At 45.6% G+C, this 19,639-nt stretch overlaps 2 protein-coding genes and 1 long non-coding RNA gene across 5 annotated transcripts; 1 reads left to right on the top strand and 2 right to left on the bottom strand.

Moving 5' to 3' along the window:
* Nucleotides 1-5,595: 5,595 nt before the first annotated feature.
* Nucleotides 5,596-11,384, top strand: LOC102713229 (ABC transporter B family member 21-like). Its single transcript, XM_015842537.2, has 11 exons — nucleotides 5,596-6,010; nucleotides 6,101-6,276; nucleotides 6,377-6,598; nucleotides 6,699-6,937; nucleotides 7,718-8,243; nucleotides 8,342-8,615; nucleotides 8,722-9,566; nucleotides 9,644-9,910; nucleotides 10,037-10,300; nucleotides 10,389-10,682; nucleotides 10,770-11,384. Exons 1-11 carry the CDS (start codon nucleotides 5,620-5,622, stop codon nucleotides 11,121-11,123), a joined length of 3,852 nt encoding a protein of 1,283 aa, XP_015698023.2. The 5' UTR covers nucleotides 5,596-5,619; the 3' UTR covers nucleotides 11,124-11,384.
* On the bottom strand, nucleotides 6,931-12,629 carry LOC107305324. Of its 3 annotated transcripts, none has more exons than XR_001551456.2 (4): nucleotides 12,281-12,623; nucleotides 11,608-11,706; nucleotides 11,387-11,465; nucleotides 6,931-7,037 (listed from the first exon to the last, which is right to left on the bottom strand). It is a non-coding gene; the product is annotated as an uncharacterized LOC107305324 (long non-coding RNA). The 3 variants fall into 3 exon arrangements; XR_005812472.1 differs by lacking the exon at nucleotides 6,931-7,037 and adding an exon at nucleotides 11,058-11,149 and having other exon boundaries at nucleotides 11,608-11,722; nucleotides 12,281-12,629; XR_005812469.1 differs by lacking the exon at nucleotides 6,931-7,037 and adding an exon at nucleotides 11,058-11,149.
* A 2,050-nt stretch (nucleotides 12,630-14,679) lies between these two features.
* On the bottom strand, nucleotides 14,680-18,180 carry LOC102718687 (putative L-cysteine desulfhydrase 2; the record flags this gene model as incomplete). Its single annotated transcript, XM_006644020.2, is given in 3 exon segments — nucleotides 14,680-15,026; nucleotides 16,826-18,153; nucleotides 18,156-18,180. Coding segments are annotated over 3 exon segments (1,428 nt in total), but the record flags the coding sequence as incomplete, so codon positions are not given.
* Nucleotides 18,181-19,639: the final 1,459 nt, after the last annotated feature.

The raw sequence follows: 19,639 nt of genomic DNA, 5'->3' as shown, positions 1-19,639 counted from the left end.
ATTCATATTATACATAATAACCACTAAATTACCTATTTAATTACACCACTACTAACTATTACAATAATTTTATTTCTTACCTGGCCCCCTCTTGATCAACGGCCGATGTTATACCATCTCTTCATACCTCGTAGTCATGGTAAAACTTCTCTAAAACATTTTTTACATTAAACATATTATTTATTTTTTTCTATATGCAATATTTAATTTAATTTTTTATATGGATTATTTATTTATTGATTGTTTCTTAATATTAAAAAGTTTAAGAAGTAAAGTTTTAAAATATTCAGGAAATTAGGTAGGATGAAGGTATACAAGTATCGATACTCTTTTCACCTTATTAAATGGGTATAGATACTCTTTTCTGTAGACGAAGAGATGTGATCAGTTCTTTTTAGGTATAGATAATCTGGATGTTGAATTCGCTGATGCAAGCTCAATGAGTGACTGAGAGGGGAGTAGGAAGCAGTTGACGAGCTTATTAATTCGCGTTGGAATCTCGTGGTCGTGTCGCTACAGCAAGCATCTGTACACGCATGGTTAGCTCGATCCAATTTCAATCAGTAGGTATAAAAAACATTTTTTATATACTACCCCTCTAAATATTTAATGTTTAACGTCATTAATTTTTTAACATATGTTTGACCATTCGTCTTATTTAAAAAATCTACATAATTACTAATTATTTTTAGATCATTTTATTTATTGTTGAGTATACTTATATATATATATAACCTTATATATTTTAAAAAATTAAATAAAGCGAATGATCAAACGTATATAAAAAAATTAACGGCATCAAACAACTTATGGATGGAGGGAGTATATACAAGAAGGCTCGCTCGATCCAAACATATATGGTGACGTGGACTTGGATAGGGTCGCCGCCGAGTATCTCGACTGTCATCACTCAGTCAGAGACCAACTCGAGGCCGGAACGAATTTGATTTTTTTTTTGACAAAAGTTGAATCATTTTCAACTATTCGAATATAGTAGTAGTAGTGCAGTGGTAGCGAAACAGCGATGCTTACATTTAGCTTAGCTTTGCGTGCATATGATGGACTTTTTTCCTTGCATGCATGCAACGACTTTGAAGGACAGGGATCAATCGACCGAATGATTGATTTGAGTTAGCTAATCCATCACTGTTTGTTTAAAACGGCTTTAGTTCATGCACAAAAGCGACGGAAATTTAAGGAAATTGATTAAAGGCCCAAGCCCCAAAAATTCGATCTTTGATGATGATCTCGTACCCGGGACGAGAGGAAAAGAAAGAGCAACGTACCATAGTTTTGTGCAATTTCGAGCTGTCGCTAATAATTGTGAGACAGGGGATTGCCTAACGATCGATACAACGAACCACACAATATTGTTTCCCGGGCACACTTTATCTCTGGCTGAGCTGCAGCTGCATCATCGATCGATCGATCATGGAGCTAGCTAGAGGTAGCAGCTAGCAAAAGCCAAATCAAACCGTAAATTAACAAATAAGCACAGGGATGTGTGCATGCATGCGTAATTAAGAATTCCAACAAGTGGAATAAGCATTTATCATATGGAGTTATGTGACCCTTATAATATACTTCACCCTAATTGACACCAACCAATTCGATCGATGCAGTGCAGGCTCCTGTTGACCAACCACTCTGATGGATCAGTGATGTGAACCAGTGGTGGTCGCAGCTGGTTCTGCTCGTCCTTTTGGAGCTTGGCTTTTGAGGCCAAGAAAACGAGCAACGATAATGCATGGATGGATACATGGTAACGCCAGGGGCAGTTGTACACTGCGGGTACATACAGTGACCAGATAGTACTTCATCCGTTTGACAACATACACCCATATCTTTTATGTTTCTTATAAGCCAAAATTTAAATTATTAACTTTAAAGTTGGTGTTGATTTTAAGATTTTTTATCATGGTTAATTTTTTGTCTTAACTTTTAGATCACCAAGAACACGTATATAAAAGTTTTATTCGTAAGTTAGTTTTTATTTGTAAATATGGCATTTGACTTTTTCACCCATAAGCATTTGTAGGATTCACATTATGTACCATAATATAAACATTTGTGTACTAATTCCTATAGTTTTAATCTTTAGATCTATAGCTAATCAATTAGATGCTTAAAAAGAGAATTTAATCGATTCAAAATTTAAAAATTAATCATTGAAGTAACTTAAAAATGAATCTTTTGATATTTTTTTAATCTATACTAAATAACCTATATACATTTATATTTTAGAACATACAAATAATCTATAAATATTTATATTTTGGAAGCAAGGGGTAGCACCTAACGATGATCAGGCGTTGATTTGGACCACGTAGAGTACCTGAAAGATAGTAAGAAAAGGGTACTGTTGTGGTACGTGCGTACCAGCGGTGGTTCGGAGATGTTATTGCAAAGGGAAGAGAGATTGCTGTGGAGAAGATGGTCACCGATCGATGGGGGAACCAAAGTTGGTGGCTTTTCAGTTACCCAAGTTTTAGCAGAGATGGCTGTGAAATGAAAATTTCTTTATGTTATATCAGACGTTTTACCAGATGTCGGAAGGGTTTTTGGACACGAATAAAAAAACAAATTTATGGCTGGCGTGGAAACCACGAGACGAATCTTTTGAGCCTAATTAATCCGTCATTAGCGTATGTGGGTTACTGTAGCACTTATGGCTAATCATGTGCTAATTAGGCTCAAAAGATTCGTCTCACAATTTATCACATGACTGTGTAATTAGTTTTTTGATTTATCTATGTTTAATACTTTATTTAGATATCTAAAGATTTGATGTGATGTTTTTGGGTGAAAATTTTTAGGAACTAAACGGGGCCTTAGGCCGACTGCCTCTCTCCTTGGATGTTTCCTCCTCCGGGTAAATTCCCTCTCTCTGATTCTGACAAGCGTACGTTCGGTTGCTGGGGAGGAAAGGGTGTGTCGTGGTGTGACGCACGGTTAATTAATTGACTGGCTCTCCCTCTGTGCGTACTACTTTCGTTGGTTGGAGACATGTAAGATTTGTGAAAGACAACGGTGCAGCGAAGCAACTCCCAACGTAGCAGATTGGTGATTCGTTGGTTTTTTTATATGAAAAGTATGCATATTTACAAATAAAAATAATTTATTAATAAAAATTTTATATATATATTCTCAGTGGTCAAACAATTAAGGGCCAGAAAATAAACGTCGGTGAAAAAAATGAGACATTTAATTTTTGTCACTGCTACAATATTACGTTTAACTATTTAACACTTAATGTGTCTATAATATATGAGCCTAAGACCTATATATCATAGACACATCGAGTAATGGCCAAATCTGACGATAGCAAATAATTAAATATTTTGAAAATATGAGGCACTAAGTAGCTGCCACTCAAGTAGTGTTAGCTAGATCGAGCACTGTGTGTGTGTGGTTGGGTCGCGAGGCGAAACGGCCAGAGGAGAGGACAAAGGAGGGGTCGGGGTCGGTGTCTGGACGGCGAAACGACGGTCCAACCGTGTAACGCAGCGCCGCTGCGTCCTCCCCGCCACGGCGCGCGCGCGTTTGACTCCCGTGGAAAAAAAAAAAGACAAACGCGACGCCGCGGCGGCCGGGGAGGGGAGGTCCACGGGTGCGTGACCCCGAAGCGAGAACCAAAAAAAAAAAAAAAAAAGGAGTGCAAGCAAGCAATCCATCCGCCAGAACCCGCGTGGTGCGGTGGATTTGTGCCATGTCGCGCACGCACGCGGGCGGGCGGTGTTTTGGGTTCGGCGGCTTCGGCTACCGGCGGATCGATCGGCCGGGGCCGGTTTTGGATGGGATGGGCTCCATGTGGTGGGGGGTAGGGAGATGGAGATGGAGACGCCGCCTCCTCCGCCACGTGATTTTAACGGGGACTCATGTCACTCACTCATCAGATTGCCTAACGAAAAAATCCATCCATCCGTTTTCGTGTTCGTATTTGTTTGTGTATGTGTATATCGTCGTCAGTGTACTGGTTACTCAGGGGGGCGTGCTACGGGTTCTTGTATCAACCGGCACAGCTACGCATCCATATACTCGTACTGCTACTACTAATTGCGACGCTCCCAGGTCCCCAACTGGCAACTACCTGTACAGTACCACCACTCTACTCTACTCGTACGTAGTACGTCTTTCGGACCGACACACACGCGCGGCTCATGACGGCTTACTAGTTACTACTGCACGCCAGCATGCGTGCGCTGATTAATACTACTCTCCTCGGTTCAATTATCTATTTGGTTGCCGTTGATTGTGTTTAATTATGTAAAATTTTAAGTCACATTTAAAGTTTTTATAGTAATAAATTAAATCATAGCAAAATAACTATAATTATATAATTTTTAAAATAAGATAAATAATTCTACATGGCATAAAATTAATGACGTTAAGTAAAAAATGGCGAGATTACTGCTCCACTGCCGTCTTATCTTGATTGTACCACCGTGTTTCCAAGATTGTTAAGTACATTACACCCAGCTAAAAGACGACGTCGTAAGTACTGCTACTACGATTTAATCTAAAGATAAGCTCGCATGCATGGGTCATTTTCAATCAGAATTGCAGATACTGTCCTTTTGTGTGCCCGTGCGTGTAGTAACTGTGTAGTACCAACGTATACGTACGTTTTAACCTACAAGTTCTGGGAGCCTTTTGTTTTCTCTCTCTACTATGGAGTACAGTATAAAAATGTGGGATTTTGTTGATGACAGTGAGTCATGTGGCCTTGAAACTCCCTAAAAATCCCCAGTATCTATATATACCCGGAAGGAACCCCAGTCACAGCCATCATCATAATACGCAGGGCAACCACCACTGCCTGTCCCTGGTCCTCTTGCTGGCGAGCACTCGATGGACGGATGCTGATTCTTTCGCTGCCTGCCATGGTGAGCCATGAGAGCTGAGACGAGCACATCTTCTTTGTACAGCTGCTCGTCGCCTCTTCGTGCAGTTGGAGTAGTAGGCGTGTTCAGTGTTGTGCAGTAGTGGAGTACAGAGTAGTAGTTGCCGAGCTCCTTCCTTCCTGCTCCCACTCTCTGGATATTTTCCGGGTTTTTTTTTCAGTTTCTTCACCTTTTTCACCGGCTCCCTTTTTCTTTTCCTTCTTCCTTTACCCTGCTTGCCGTATAGTGGCATCTGCTGCTTCTTTGTGCGGCGGCAAATGCGAAAGCTGCCAACTTTTGCACTCGGTTGGTTGCTGCTGCTGCTGGTGCTGTTTCTTCTCCAGCTTAGCTACTCCCAATCACCTCCTCCATCCACCTCCTGCTATAAAATCAGCTGCTTGTGGTTTCTTGGTTACTAGTAGTAGATTGGGGGTGTTGATCTGAACTGATCGGCTCGGTTGCTAGATTCAGATTTGTAGGCTTGGGTTGGTGTTCTTGTTCTTGTTGTGGTTACAGTTGTGGTGGATGGATGGATGAATCCGGCTAATGTGGGAGCATTTATTGGGCTGTGGCATGGCAGGTGAGGTGCTGGTATGCAGGAGCTAGGTGGGATTAGCCGGCGGTTGAAGAAGAGCAGCTCGGCGCTCCGGTTGCTGTTGCTGTGCCCAATCTAGCAGCGGCGGCGGCGGTGGAGGAGGAGGGAGAGGTAGCTGCGAATCTTGGGGGGACGGTGGCCATGCCGGAGTCTTGGAGAGACGCAGAGGCGAGCGCGTCGGCCGCCGTCGGCCCGTCGGACTCGAGCCCCCCGGGGAATGGCGGCGGCAAGGGCGGCAATGGCGCGGCGAGGGGAGAGCGGGCGGGGGCGGCGGCGAAGGCGACGGCGTCGCGGGTGCCGTTCCACAAGCTGTTCGCGTTCGCGGACAAGGCGGACGCGGCGCTGATGCTGCTGGGGACGCTGGGGGCCGTGGCCAATGGCGCCGCGATGCCGTTCATGACGGTGCTGTTCGGCAACCTCATCGACGCCTTCGGCGGCGCGCTCGGCATCCACGACGTCGTCGAGCGGGTCTCCATGGTCTCGCTCGAGTTCATCTACCTCGCCATCGCCTCCGCCGTCGCCTCCTTCGTCCGTAAGTAGAAAACTTGCTCCTCTACGCTTGCGACCTCCGGTCGCCGGAAAAGATCACCGCCGAGGCTGACCGTGTCGGGTTTGGTGCCAGAGGTGACGTGCTGGATGATCACCGGCGAGCGGCAGGCGGCGCGGATACGGAACCTGTACCTCAAGACCATCCTGAGGCAGGAGATCGCCTTCTTCGACAAGTACACCAGCACCGGCGAGGTCGTCGGCAGGATGTCCGGCGACACGGTGCTCATCCAGGACGCCATGGGCGAGAAGGTCAGCCACCACCACCACCATGGCCATGGCACTACCACACACACGCTCGCTCTCCGCCCTTGGGTGCTCACGAGCTGATTGGTTTTGGTTTGGGTTGCAGGTTGGCAAGTTCATTCAGCTGGTGGTGACGTTCTTGGGCGGGTTCATCGTCGCCTTCGCCCAGGGCTGGCTCCTCACCCTGGTCATGATGGCGACCATCCCGCCGCTCGTCGTCGCGGGGGCCGTCATGTCCAACGTCGTGGCCAAGATGGCGTCCCTCGGCCAGGCGGCCTACGCCGAGTCGTCGGTGGTGGTGGAGCAGACCATCGGCTCCATCAGAACGGTATGCATCACAGCATCCAAAGCGAAAAAGGTGCACACCGGATTGTGATTGTGATGAAGCTCTCCCCACTAATGCGGCAAAGCTTGGGGCACCACCGCAGGTTGCATCCTTCACGGGGGAGAAGCAGGCGGTGGAGAAGTACAGCAAGTCCCTGAAAAGCGCCTACAAGTCCGGCGTCCGGGAGGGCCTCGCCGCGGGGCTCGGCATGGGCACGGTCATGGTGCTCCTCTTCTGCGGCTACTCGCTGGGGATATGGTACGGTGCCAAGCTCATCTTGCTCAAGGGGTACACCGGCGCCAAGGTCATGAATGTCATCTTCGCAGTGCTAACCGGCTCTCTGTAAGTTTCTGATTCAGTTGTTGCTGAAAATAGTCTCGGTGATCTTTCTTGCTGTGCGTCCTTGCTGAGTGATCTTGTCCAAATGCTTGGAAAACCATCCCTGAAATGCAGACATAGTTTGACCATGGTTGAAATTTGTACTTTGCCACCAGTTTCGGTTTTTTAGAAATTAGTTAAAATTATGGTTCCTATCTTCCAGGGTATCCTCCTAAATCACTTGGTGGATGTGGAAGTGATCAGAATGTTTAGTCCAAACATGTACTTCCAAGTTCCAAATTCCTCTTTTAGGAATGGACACAAGGGAAGTTACAACAGCTAAAGTTTTGTGATTATGATGATTTCGACGTGTTAGGCCACAAGCACAAACTACAGTACATACCTTTTTTTTGGAGATGGTGATCGCACTTTATCTTGGGTAAATAGGTTAACGGACTTTGGGTGTTTGACCAATAGCAAGTGATTAGTAGACTTATCTCCCTTTTGTTTCAAGTCTCGTACTACCTAACTACCAACTCCCACCAGCATTATCCAATATGATTTACATGTTCAGCAAAATAGATGATGCTAAAGGAACTTGAAGAATATATCCGGTTGATAAAGTACATTAAATAGTTTTCTGCTGTAAAAATTCATTGGTTCATGTACTGCTTTTTTGGTGATTTTTGTACTTTTCACTTTCATTTTTATTGATGGCACCCAGTTTGTGCTTAAGTTTAAATTGACCAAGCATAGTGATTATATGGTGCCAGAGGCTGACTATTTTGTTGCTGTATTCAACAGAGCACTGGGGCAGGCATCACCAAGCATGAAAGCTTTTGCAGGTGGGCAGGCTGCTGCGTACAAAATGTTTGAGACAATAAACAGAAAACCAGAGATCGATGCATACAGCACAACAGGAATGAAGCTCGATGACATTCGAGGGGATATTGAGTTTAGGGATGTATATTTCTCCTACCCAACTAGGCCTGATGAGCAAATATTCAGAGGTTTCTCCCTTTCAATACCTAGTGGCACAACAGTTGCATTGGTTGGTCAGAGTGGGAGTGGTAAATCAACAGTTATCAGCCTAATTGAAAGGTTTTACGACCCACAGCTTGGTAATGTTCTCATAGATGGTGTGAATCTCAAAGAATTCCAGCTTAGGTGGATCAGAAGTAAAATCGGCCTTGTCAGCCAAGAACCAGTCCTATTTGCTGCTAGCATAAAGGAAAACATAGCTTATGGCAAAGACAACGCGACCGATCAAGAAATTAGGGCTGTAGCTGAGCTTGCTAATGCCTCTAAATTCATAGATAAAATGCCTCAGGTCAGAAGTCTACTCTTGCAAGTTTTTCATTTTCCATATTCAGAACTGTAGATCATTGGGCATAACATATTGATCCTTTTCCCTGCCGATATTCACAGGGTCTTGATACTTCAGTTGGTGAGCATGGGACACAGCTTTCTGGTGGGCAGAAGCAAAGAATTGCCATAGCAAGAGCAATCTTAAAAGATCCAAGGATCCTACTGTTGGATGAAGCTACAAGCGCTCTGGATGCTGAGTCTGAGAGGATTGTGCAAGAAGCTCTTGACAGGGTCATGACTAACAGAACAACTGTCATAGTTGCACACCGTTTGAGCACAGTTAGAAATGCTGACACCATTGCTGTCATTCATCAAGGAACATTAGTGGAAAAGGGTAAAATTCTCAAAACAGACTCATACCAATTATCAAAAGCATCAGTTTTTTTTTAGTTCCCAGTTGCTTGTTGCATATTTAATTAAACATTTCACATTTTGTTCAGGTCCACACCATGAGCTTCTAAAGGATCCTGAGGGAGCTTACAGCCAACTGATAAGGCTGCAGGAAGCAAATCGGCAGGACAAATCTGACCGGAAGGGTGACTCTGGAGCTCGTTCAGGCAAACAATTGTCTATAAATCAGTCTGCTAGCCGCAGTCGGAGGTCATCCCGTGATAACAGCCACCATTCATTCTCTGTACCATTTGGTATGCCCTTAGGGATCGATATTCAGGATGGTTCATCTGATAAACTATGTGATGAGATGCCACAGGATGTGCCTCTAAGTCGTCTTGCCTCTCTGAACAAACCAGAAATTCCAGTCCTCATACTGGGTTCTGTTGCATCAGTCATCAGTGGAGTAATCTTCCCTATCTTTGCTATACTACTGTCAAATGTGATCAAAGCATTCTATGAGCCCCCTCATCTGCTGAGGAAAGATTCACAGTTCTGGTCATCCATGTTCTTGGTGTTTGGCGCAGTATACTTTTTGTCACTTCCAGTCAGTTCGTACCTTTTCTCTATAGCTGGTTGCAGGTTGATCAAAAGGATAAGACTGATGACATTTGAGAAGGTGGTAAATATGGAGATCGAATGGTTTGATCACCCAGAAAACTCAAGTGGAGCAATTGGTGCAAGGCTATCAGCTGATGCAGCTAAAGTTAGGGGACTTGTGGGTGATGCACTTCAATTAGTTGTACAAAACACAACAACTTTGATAGCTGGTTTAGTCATTGCCTTTGTATCAAACTGGGAATTATCACTCATCATCTTAGCTTTAATACCACTCATTGGTCTAAATGGATGGATCCAGATGAAGTTCATTCAGGGTTTCAGTGCAGATGCGAAGGTTTGTACTCTACTAGAATGTTTATTTTGATTGCTGATTATTTCTGCAAAAATTGACTTGGATACCTTTATATGCAGATGATGTATGAGGAGGCAAGTCAAGTGGCAAATGATGCAGTAAGCAGTATAAGAACCGTAGTCTCCTTCTCAGCAGAAGAAAAGGTTATGGATTTGTATAAGAAGAAATGTGAAGGTCCCTTAAGGACAGGAATTAGAACAGGGATTATAAGTGGGATTGGGTTTGGTGTTTCCTTTTTCTTGCTATTTGGTGTATATGCAGCTAGCTTTTATGCTGGCGCTCGGCTTGTTGAGGAAAACAAGACAACGTTTCCTAAAGTTTTCAGGGTAAGTATTATGTACCATGGCGGTATTGCTAGAACTTGAACTTCAGCTGCTTAAGATTTAAACTTTTAACACTGCTCACATAGTTTTGAAATGAAGAAATCTTATGATTTTTCCATCTGATTGCAGGTTTTTCTTGCTCTTGCTATGGCAGCAATTGGGGTGTCACAATCAAGTACACTTACATCGGATTCTTCCAAAGCAAAATCAGCTGTATCTTCGATATTTGCAATTGTGGATCGTAAGTCTAGGATAGACCCAAGTGAGGATGCAGGGGTAACTGTCGAAACACTGCACGGCAATATTGAGTTCCAGCATGTTAGCTTCAGGTATCCTACCAGGCCAGATGTTGAGATATTCCGAGACTTGTGCTTGACAATTCATTCTGGGAAGGTAAGAAATCGTCCAAACATACAAGAACCTCTTTAGATTCAAAGTGTTTATGCTCACTAAAGCTAACTATCTGAATCATTTCCATCAGACTGTTGCACTTGTTGGGGAGAGTGGCAGTGGAAAATCAACGGCAATTTCATTGCTTCAGAGGTTTTATGATCCTGACGTAGGGCATATACTGCTAGATGGTGTGGACATTCAGAAGTTTCAGCTAAAGTGGTTGAGGCAACAAATGGGCCTGGTGAGTCAAGAACCAGCCCTCTTCAACGACACTGTACGAGCAAATATTGCTTATGGGAAGGAGGGACAAGCAACAGAGTCGGAAATCATTGAAGCCGCCAAATTGGCAAACGCTCACAAGTTCATTAGTTCTTCGCATCAGGTTACTATCTATTCCACTAGTTTAGCTATCTGATTAAGTACCAGAAACTTTTTTTTCTTAAAGATTTGTGTTACCTGAAATTTGCAGGGGTATGACACAATGGTTGGAGAGCGGGGAGCTCAGTTGTCTGGAGGCCAAAAGCAGCGTATTGCAATCGCGCGCGCAATTGTGAAGAATCCTAAGATCCTTCTGCTGGATGAAGCAACCAGTGCACTGGATGCCGAATCCGAGAGGGTGGTTCAAGACGCACTGGACAGAGTGATGGTCAACCGGACAACCGTGATCGTGGCTCACCGTTTGACCACGATACAAAACGCAGATTTGATCGCGGTCGTCAAGAATGGAGTGATCATCGAGAAGGGAAAGCACGATACCTTGATGAACATCAAGGATGGCGCCTACGCCTCCCTCGTCGCCCTTCATTCAGCAGCCTCTTCATAGCAGGTAGTAAGGCTCCTGCAAAGTGTCTGCTGAATATATATTAACAGAACTGGCACGCTGTGTAATACTGCAGGTGCTAGTCTTTGTTCCTCTTTTGATGGCATACATAACTGCTTATAGCCAAGAGGGAATGGATATACAGAATAGTAAGGACCAAATGTAAATGCAACAAGTTGGTCCTTAACATATATATTTAATTCATAAATATATATATATATATGTAACACGGATCATAGATACCAAATAGATGATGATTATGATACCTCTCATGTGGTTGCCCCTGTTTTTCCTTTTCCATGGAGATCCATTTTTCTACCTTGCAAGTAACTACTGAAGGTGGAACTGCACAAGAAAGGATGAACCCATCAGAAAGATGCACCGTGGAACTCAAATCTCATCATGCCATGTTAATATGTCATCCTCAGCTAGCAAGATGAAAGAAACTTGATTGAACTTCATAGATAGAAATACTGATATAACAAACCTCATGTCTGAAAGAGCAGAGCTGAAGGAAGCATCGGCAGGAGCATATAATTTTCTTGGTGACCTGCCGACCTGCTTGAAGCTGTGCTGGTTGAAAGATCTGATTCAAAAAACACCTGTGCTGTTTATTAGGTGACCAAGAAGCGCCAACTCTGTCGACAGAATCGCTCATGACAATCTAGAAAAAACCTACTGGCTCTCTGAATTTATCAGCTTTTGTCACTGTCATGAACGCTGAGGTTGCCCGGGTTATTAACGCAAGTAACTTTCAGGACCTAACCCTAAACTTCAGGGTGACAACAAAAAAGTACAGACCCAATTTCAAAGCGAGCTACTGTTGCTGAAAACCTTGGTCATCGCGAAAAGCACATACGTACTATATTCCCTTCTAGAATCTAGCAGGAAATTTTGTCAAAAATCCAATGGTGGTATAGCCGAGATAAGCAAGCTCTACGTGGATCTTAGGTATCTTACGATTCGGAGAGATCACAGTGGGCATGATGATTCGAGATCCCACGATTCCAAAACCGAACCTCACCATAAGATTTATTATGGCGGAGGCTCATGAAAGTTGAAAACCCCCGAAAGCTCTCTCCCGCCCACACCACAAGTTCAGAACAGGAAACATGAAAAAGGAAACAGGAGGAGGAGGAGGAGGAAGGAAATCAACACACCACGGCCACCGGGGGATTGATCGATCCGATCGACCGACCTTCATGATCCCACCAACCCTAGCTCCCCACCCCCGCGGCCACCCTCCGGCGATCAACAGCCTTCTGCTACTCCGGCCAGCGCGTCCCCCTCCCTCTCGATCGGTTGCTATACCACCCTCAGGGGTTTGAAGACATGGGAGAAATCCTTGCGCGGCTAGCTAGGGTAGGGCGATAGAGGCGGCGGGGGTGAAGAGAAGCATCGGGGAATGTGCCAAAAAAAAAAAACCCAAACCCGTTGACATTTTTGCTCTACTCGTCTCTAGTGTTAACCGAGGCGGTTCGCAGCTGCAGGGTTCGTTGGTTTTGTTGGGTCGATCTCCTTGTCAGGGAGGATTTGGTCAGGCGGGCCTTTTTGTGTGGACAAAACTCTCGTTTAGGCCGGCCAACTTCTTGTGTGTGTGTGGTTTTATTGGCAAGTGTCTTTATACTAAAACCCTATATGTACCGATTTGCACAGCTGACTTTGTTGTCTTGTATATGTAACATGTGTTATATGAAGCAGTATTTATTTGTACTTTCTCAGTCACACATAAAATATTATTTATATTTTATCATCTAATAACAATAAAAATATTAATCGTAATTTTTTTAAAAATAAGACGAAGAGTTAAAAATTATAGTAAAAAATAAAAATAGTTATATTTTAGGACGAAAGGAGTAAGTTATAAACGTCTCTTCCACTTCAAAATGCAGCCACCTATCCTTCCTCCTCGCACGGCAGGATACTATTAGTCTATTCCTATTAGGACTCCTTGATTTTCCCTTATATATATCCCTTGTAAGCTGTATGGGAAGGGTGCGACGGCCCGGTGTATTCTTCAGCTATTGTAATCATTAGCTCATAGTGGATATTGCCGGGTGGCACCCGTGGTTTTTTCCCGCAAGGGTTTTTCACGTTAAATCTGATTCTCGGTTATACGTTTATTTCCCTAACAAGTGGTATCAGAGCTATCGGTTGGAAGATCTGATCTATCAGGCGGGGGCACGATCCGATCTACGATCCGATCTACCCTGCCGATGCGTTCCTCCTCGCGCGTCTTCGGCCAGCAGCATCTCGTCGCATCGTCGCGTATGGCGCGGTAGCGGCAGCAAGACATCAGCAAGTCGCATATGGCACCTCCTGCTTCTTGCCTTTTGCATGTGTACTCATGCGTGTAAAGCAAAAATTGGTGAAGCAACAGCAGCCAATTTTTGATCTGCCATCGCCCAGTTCTCGAGAAGAAAAGGAGAGCAACAAGCCTGTTTTGGTTTAAGTGAAAAGGATTTTTGCCAGAATTTTCTACGTGCACATCAGCCTTCGTATCAAGGAACTTTCTTTATTCTATCATATTTTTTGATCTATAATTTTTCTCAAAGTTTTTCACCAAATTAGACATTGAGAAGTTTGATGGCAAGATCAATTTCAACATATGATAAGTTCAGATGAAAGTTTTCTTCTACGAGCTGGTGTTTGCAAGGGAAAAACAATTCATCGAGAAGATTTTGGTTCCTGTTTATCACTTTGATCAAATTTCCCAGGAGATTTCGATACTTCGTTTCGCTGTTCTGTTGGGTTCCCCCAATTTATACCAATAACTTTAGGATTTGATTCTACGGTGAGTTTTGAAGTATTACTCAATGCTCATGTTTTAATCACGTGATTTCAGAGGAACTGCTACGAGCATATGACTAATTTTTCATGAGGTTTATCAGGAGATTCAAGTACTTCGCTTTGTTTTGCATCTCTGTTGAGTTCTATCAATTTATACCAACGGGCTTAGAGTTTTATTCTCATTGCGAGTTTGAAGTATGGTTCATTGCTCCTATTCAAAACAAACGAGGTTCTCGTTGTCCACAAGTTTGGTTTGTGCTTAGTATAGTCCAAAAGACTATTTATCGCAAGGTGATTTTATCTACATGAGGTTTTTGGTGATTTTAATTTTTATGCTACAAGGGAATTCGTCTCAAGGTGAAGATTGTTAGAGATATGATCCGAATTATTATCTATAATGTATTTGGATTATATTACTCGTTTCCTACTAGGTTTCTCCTAACCGTTTCCTACTTGGAGTATGAATATGATTAGTTTTCTAATAGGATTCTGTTAGCCTTTTTCTATTAGGACTCCTTGATTTCCCCTTATATATCCCTTGTAAGCTGCACGGGAAGGGTGCGACGGCCCGGTGTATTCTCCTGCTATCGTAATCATCACCTCATAGTGGATATTGTCAGTTAGCGGCCGTGATTTTTTTCCGAAAGGATTTTCCACGTTAAATCTGATTCTTGGTTATACGTCTATTTCCCTGACACTTGCCTTAGTGAAATAACACAGTTCTTTGATATCCATTCTATGCAAAATGGAAGAATGCCAATTACATCTGTACAAGTAAAGTAGCCATAGGATCTGGCCCGTTTGATCTATTATTCTTGCCCAAAGAGTTCACAGGGGCTGAAGCTCAACAATACAACAGTCACTGCAACAAGTACAACAGCCGCAAAGCTCTATGGTTATTCTTACATTCTTGCAGCTCAAAAAGTCAAAAATGAGGAGGAACAGCGTGAACGCGTGTTATCGGCAGGACTTTCAGTTCCAGAATGTACCCAATAAATCAACTGAAGGAGGAGATGACAATTGTACATGGAGAATTGCAATTCAGTGATGAAGCCTTCCATTGCGAGAGCTGGCTGCCTGGCTGGATGTCAATTCCTCATGTGGCAGAGTTTCTTGCTGCAACAACCGATAGGCACATGAAAGTCAGTACTACTCACTACAGTGTGATTAGGCACAAATATTTTGTTTCAACCACTTGCATTATGCGTATGTCAATGGCTAGAGTAAGGGTTAGCTACGAGAACAATCACAGAAACATGGTTTTTGCTGTTAGAACTCAGAAACTGCTTTCATGAGGGTTAAAACAGTACTTCTGCCATTACTTTGTTGTATTAACAAACAGTAAAATGACTTAACTAATCTTGCAAAAGGAAAAAAATCTAGGAAATGCATACAGAAGATGACTAGAGGAGAGGGTAATATCCTTGATGATCTGAATGAGCAGCCGACTTAGTGGCATGAAAAATTGTGGCCTTTCCCCGTTCAAGCGGGAAGCATTTCATAATTACAACGAACAGTAAAGTTCTATCTTGCTCTGCAACATGAATCCATGATGTACAGCAAATGAATTCATTTTTCTAACTTGAGTAAAAGGCGAGATTTGAAATCAATGAATCGGAAAATTTCAAATCGACGAATCAGAAAATTGTGTATTGGGTAATGGTGATGAAGAACTATCGTGGGGAATTTTGAACGCATAATTCCATAGGAATGTATGGGCCTGGGCCAGTGGTCACGCACACGTCTTCATACATACGCAGCCCAACAAACACAATGTAACCAAAACTCCTAACACAAAAGCATTCGACTTTCTACTATTAGCACCTTTTGGTACCCTCCATTTGCAAAGCAACAGGCAAAAGCAGAAAAAAGTTTTAACGCCCCCATGCCGTGAGCACTACTGAGAGGACAAAAAATGCTTTCAAGAATGCATCGAGCAATCTCCATATTCGTGGCGACCTTATCATCAGGCACGAACAGATGCTTTTGGACAGAAAACTGAACACCAAGTATCGCTAGTGGAAGTCCAGGGCATCTTTCCATCAGAGGTACAGAAACGCTAGTGTGGGATGTGTGAAGTCTTGTTCCCAAACACAGTATATATACGGACGGATAGGTAGAACAGATTGTGTAACTATATCAAAAGTCAGCTATCGTTTGTTAAACTCGATACTGAAGAACTTCAGAGTCGTACCTTATAAGTGTCACTGTATTCATTATTCTAGAAACCATATTTCTGATCTCCTGGAAGTATAGTATAATGCAATTATCACCAAAGTAAAGTAAATTATGCTTTCAGGCATGTAAATACAAATGTGCTGACAAACCCACATGTTCTGTACTTCTTGTTCAGTGTCTACAGATAGATCAATGGGCTCTCAAGTAGATTATGGAATTGTGCTGTGCATGCACCCCACAAAAAATAACCTGATGTGATGTTAACAAGTTTAAATGGAAAAACGAACCACGCTGTGGTTTCAAGGCAATCATTTTATATGATGGGAATTTGACAATTATCTAGACGCAGATGAAGTGAAAACGAACTAGCTCCCCAAATAATTTATTGAAGAGATGGACAAAACCAAATGGAACATTGCTAATTGTATATCAAGTACTTGTATAGTTAACTTCAAATTGCATTACTTTAGTTGCAATTATTGAATGTCTCAATTGGTAACTTCTACTTTTCCGGCCAACAGTTTTGTATAATCTTGGTTTAAACATTCCCATTATTCAAGAAACATGAATGTCTAAGCACAGGCAAGTGGCTACCACATCAATCATATCAACAAAGAACACGCAATGTGTTGCAGGCAAATTTTTACCAAAGTAAATTACACAGCAATAAAAAAAACCAGAAGTAAATTAACCAATAAGCAGCGAAACGGAATGTTTCAGCGAGATGATCACCGTACCTTCTCAGAAGGCCGTAACTTTCTGCAGGTGAAGCCGTCGGCGACGAGCTTAGCGACGGCGTCTCTGAGTGCCTCGTAGTCCTCCCGGACGTTGTACACCTGGTGCGAGATCCTCACGTACCCCGTCACCGGATCGCCGTTGCTGTCCTTCACCATCTCCGGCGGCGCCTCCGCCGCCCTGGAATTGTAGTAGAGCGGCACCTCCACCTTGAACTGCTTCCTCAGCATCGTCCTCAGCCTGTCGGCGTCGTCCTCGCTCCCGATGCCCAGGGCGCCGGGCAACCCCACCATGATCATGCTCCCGCACATCTCCGGCGGCGTGCCGAGGAACGTGCCCCATGCGTCGGCGAGCATCGTGCCCATCTCGACCACCTTGTCGTGGTTCCGTGTGCGGATCCCCTCGAGGCCGCCCTCGAAGCGGTTGACGAAGTCGATGACGTCGGGCACGACGAGCTGCGCGCTGTAGTCGCGCACCCCGATCCAGGCGCTCTCCATCGGGAGGCCGTTGCCGTACTCGCTGGAGACGACGGGGTGGTGGAGCTGGGAGGCCACCGGGTCGTCCTTGCGGGTGTGGATGAAGGCGACGGCTGAGGGGCAGAAGAACCACTTGTGGAGGTTGCTGGCGTAGAAATCCGCGCCGATGTTGTTCACGTCGATGGGCACCTGCCCTATGGCGTGGGCCGCGTCGACGAACACCTTGTCGACGCCCTCCTCGCGGCAGATGGCGACGAGCTCCTTCACCGGGATGAGGACGGTGGGCATGGAGGTGATGTGGTCGATGACGGCGAGCCGGACGCGTCGGCGCCCGCCGTCCTTGGCCACCGCGAGCGCCGCGCGGAACTCGGCGACGATGGCGTCCGCGGAGGCCACGGGGAAGGGGAGGCGCACCTCGACGACGGCGGCGCCGGCGCGGGCGACGTAGGCGTGGATGGAGTTCTTGACGGAGCAGTAAGTGTAGAGGAACATGAGCACCACGTCGCCGCGCGCGAAGTCCCCCTCCGCGAAGCTCCAGGCGACGTGCTGCATGACGATGGCGGCGGCCGTGGTGACGTTGTCGACGAGGGAGACCTCGGAGGCGTCCCCGGCGCCGACGGCCGCGGCGACCGCGGCGCGGGAGCGGGCGAGGCCCGGCTGGAGGTGGTGGAAGTAGAAGGCGTCGGGCTGCGCCAGGAAGAGGCGCTGCCACCGCGCCCGCGCCGCGAGCACGGACGCCGGGCAGCAGCCGAAGCTGCCGTTGTTGAGGCGCGCCACGGCGCGGTCGTGGTGCGCGAACTCGGTGCGGACCTCGGCGTCGGTGATCACCGCCGCGCGGGGCCGCTTCGCCGCGGGTGGGGATGCGCCGTCGACGACGCCGTGCGCGCCCCCGCCGCCGCCGCCGCCGGATGGGATGGATGCCATCGGCAGTTAGGGGGCAGGGGCAAGGATCGCGGGGGTAGAGCGGAGAGGTTGACTTGAGAGTTTGGAGCCGTTAGAGGTGTCGGGTACGGGTTGGGTTTTGCGTACGTGCGACCATCAAGGGGTGGGGGCGACATGTTGGATGGGATTATCCAGTGTTTTCGTGGAAGCTTAATTACTTGAGTCTAGCTACAGCACGGCATTTCGTTGCAACGGGATGATTAATGAATATGACATATTAAAGCATCTCTACGTTTCACGCGCCTCTGCTGCTTCTGTGCGTCTGCACCTCCTCATGTCCATCCGTCTCCGGGCGTCGTCGTGTGCCACACGCCTACCCCGCGCCTCTCGCCATTGTGCCTCCTTGCTCTGTTGTGCCTCGCGCCGATACCTTGCCGCACGCCGCTGCTCCTCCGTACTACCTCGCACACCGGATACCAAACTCCACGTTGCATCCCGATATCATTTGGTACCACATGATACTAGTTGATATCATCTGGTATCATCTCGTATGAGCGTCGCCGGGCGACAAGGCAAAAACAGATAGCGCGGTGAAGTCTGAAAAGGCACGGAGGGTGGCTAGAGATCGGTGTTGGCCATGAGGCCGGCAGAGGAGGGGAGTAGAGTGGACGAAGGTCAGCCCCGGCGGCGTCGAGGCGTGGAGATCGGCGTCGGTGGAGGGAAGCGGTGCGGCACACGGGATACGGTGTGCGGCGACGCGAGCATGGAAGAGGCGACGTCAAGTTTGTACAGGCGAGTGTGCTGTTGTTGGAGCAGTTGGCGGCAAGCCTCCGGGCGACGTCATCGTCCTCACGGAAGTGGTTGAAGAAGGAGCAGTGGGGGTGCGTGAAGATGTTTTGTTTTGTGCATAACTCCTCCCGTCTGGACGGGAGGACATTGCTTAGTCTTTCTGTAATTACTTTCATCATTCCTTTAAAGTGCCAAATCTATTACGGTGCTCCGTTCAGGGTACGTGATAGTTAACTACGAGTACACATAGTTATAGGGGTGAAAACGGGTCGGGTTCGGTTGGATTTCGTCTTTCCTATATCCTAACCCACATTTTGCAATCGGGTTCGGATCTAACATGGAATATTTATGCGGATATCAAGTCAAAACAACAAATATGTGCTTAAATCATATTCAGATATTCTAACTTCTAATACTAAATGGAAAGAGCAAACACACTGCTGGCTGCTGCATGCTACTAGGTGATCACTTACTCTTCTCTGTGTTAGTAGATATGATAAGCTTTAGATCTGATTAATTAGGGGATGCAATGTTGCATTTGTGTAACATTCTTTTTCTAGCTAAAGTAGAAATTAAGGTGTGGCTGACTCGATGGTGGGGCGAAGGAGGACAGCGCCTCGGCGGTGGGAGGCGGAGGCTGGACCGAGGGCTGGAGGCTGGACGGCAGCG

Source organism: Oryza brachyantha, chromosome 1 (genome assembly GCF_000231095.2).
Source record: "Oryza brachyantha chromosome 1, ObraRS2, whole genome shotgun sequence".
NCBI classification, from domain to species: Eukaryota; Viridiplantae; Streptophyta; class Magnoliopsida; order Poales; family Poaceae; genus Oryza; species Oryza brachyantha.
This window is presented reverse-complemented; position numbering and strand designations above follow the sequence as displayed.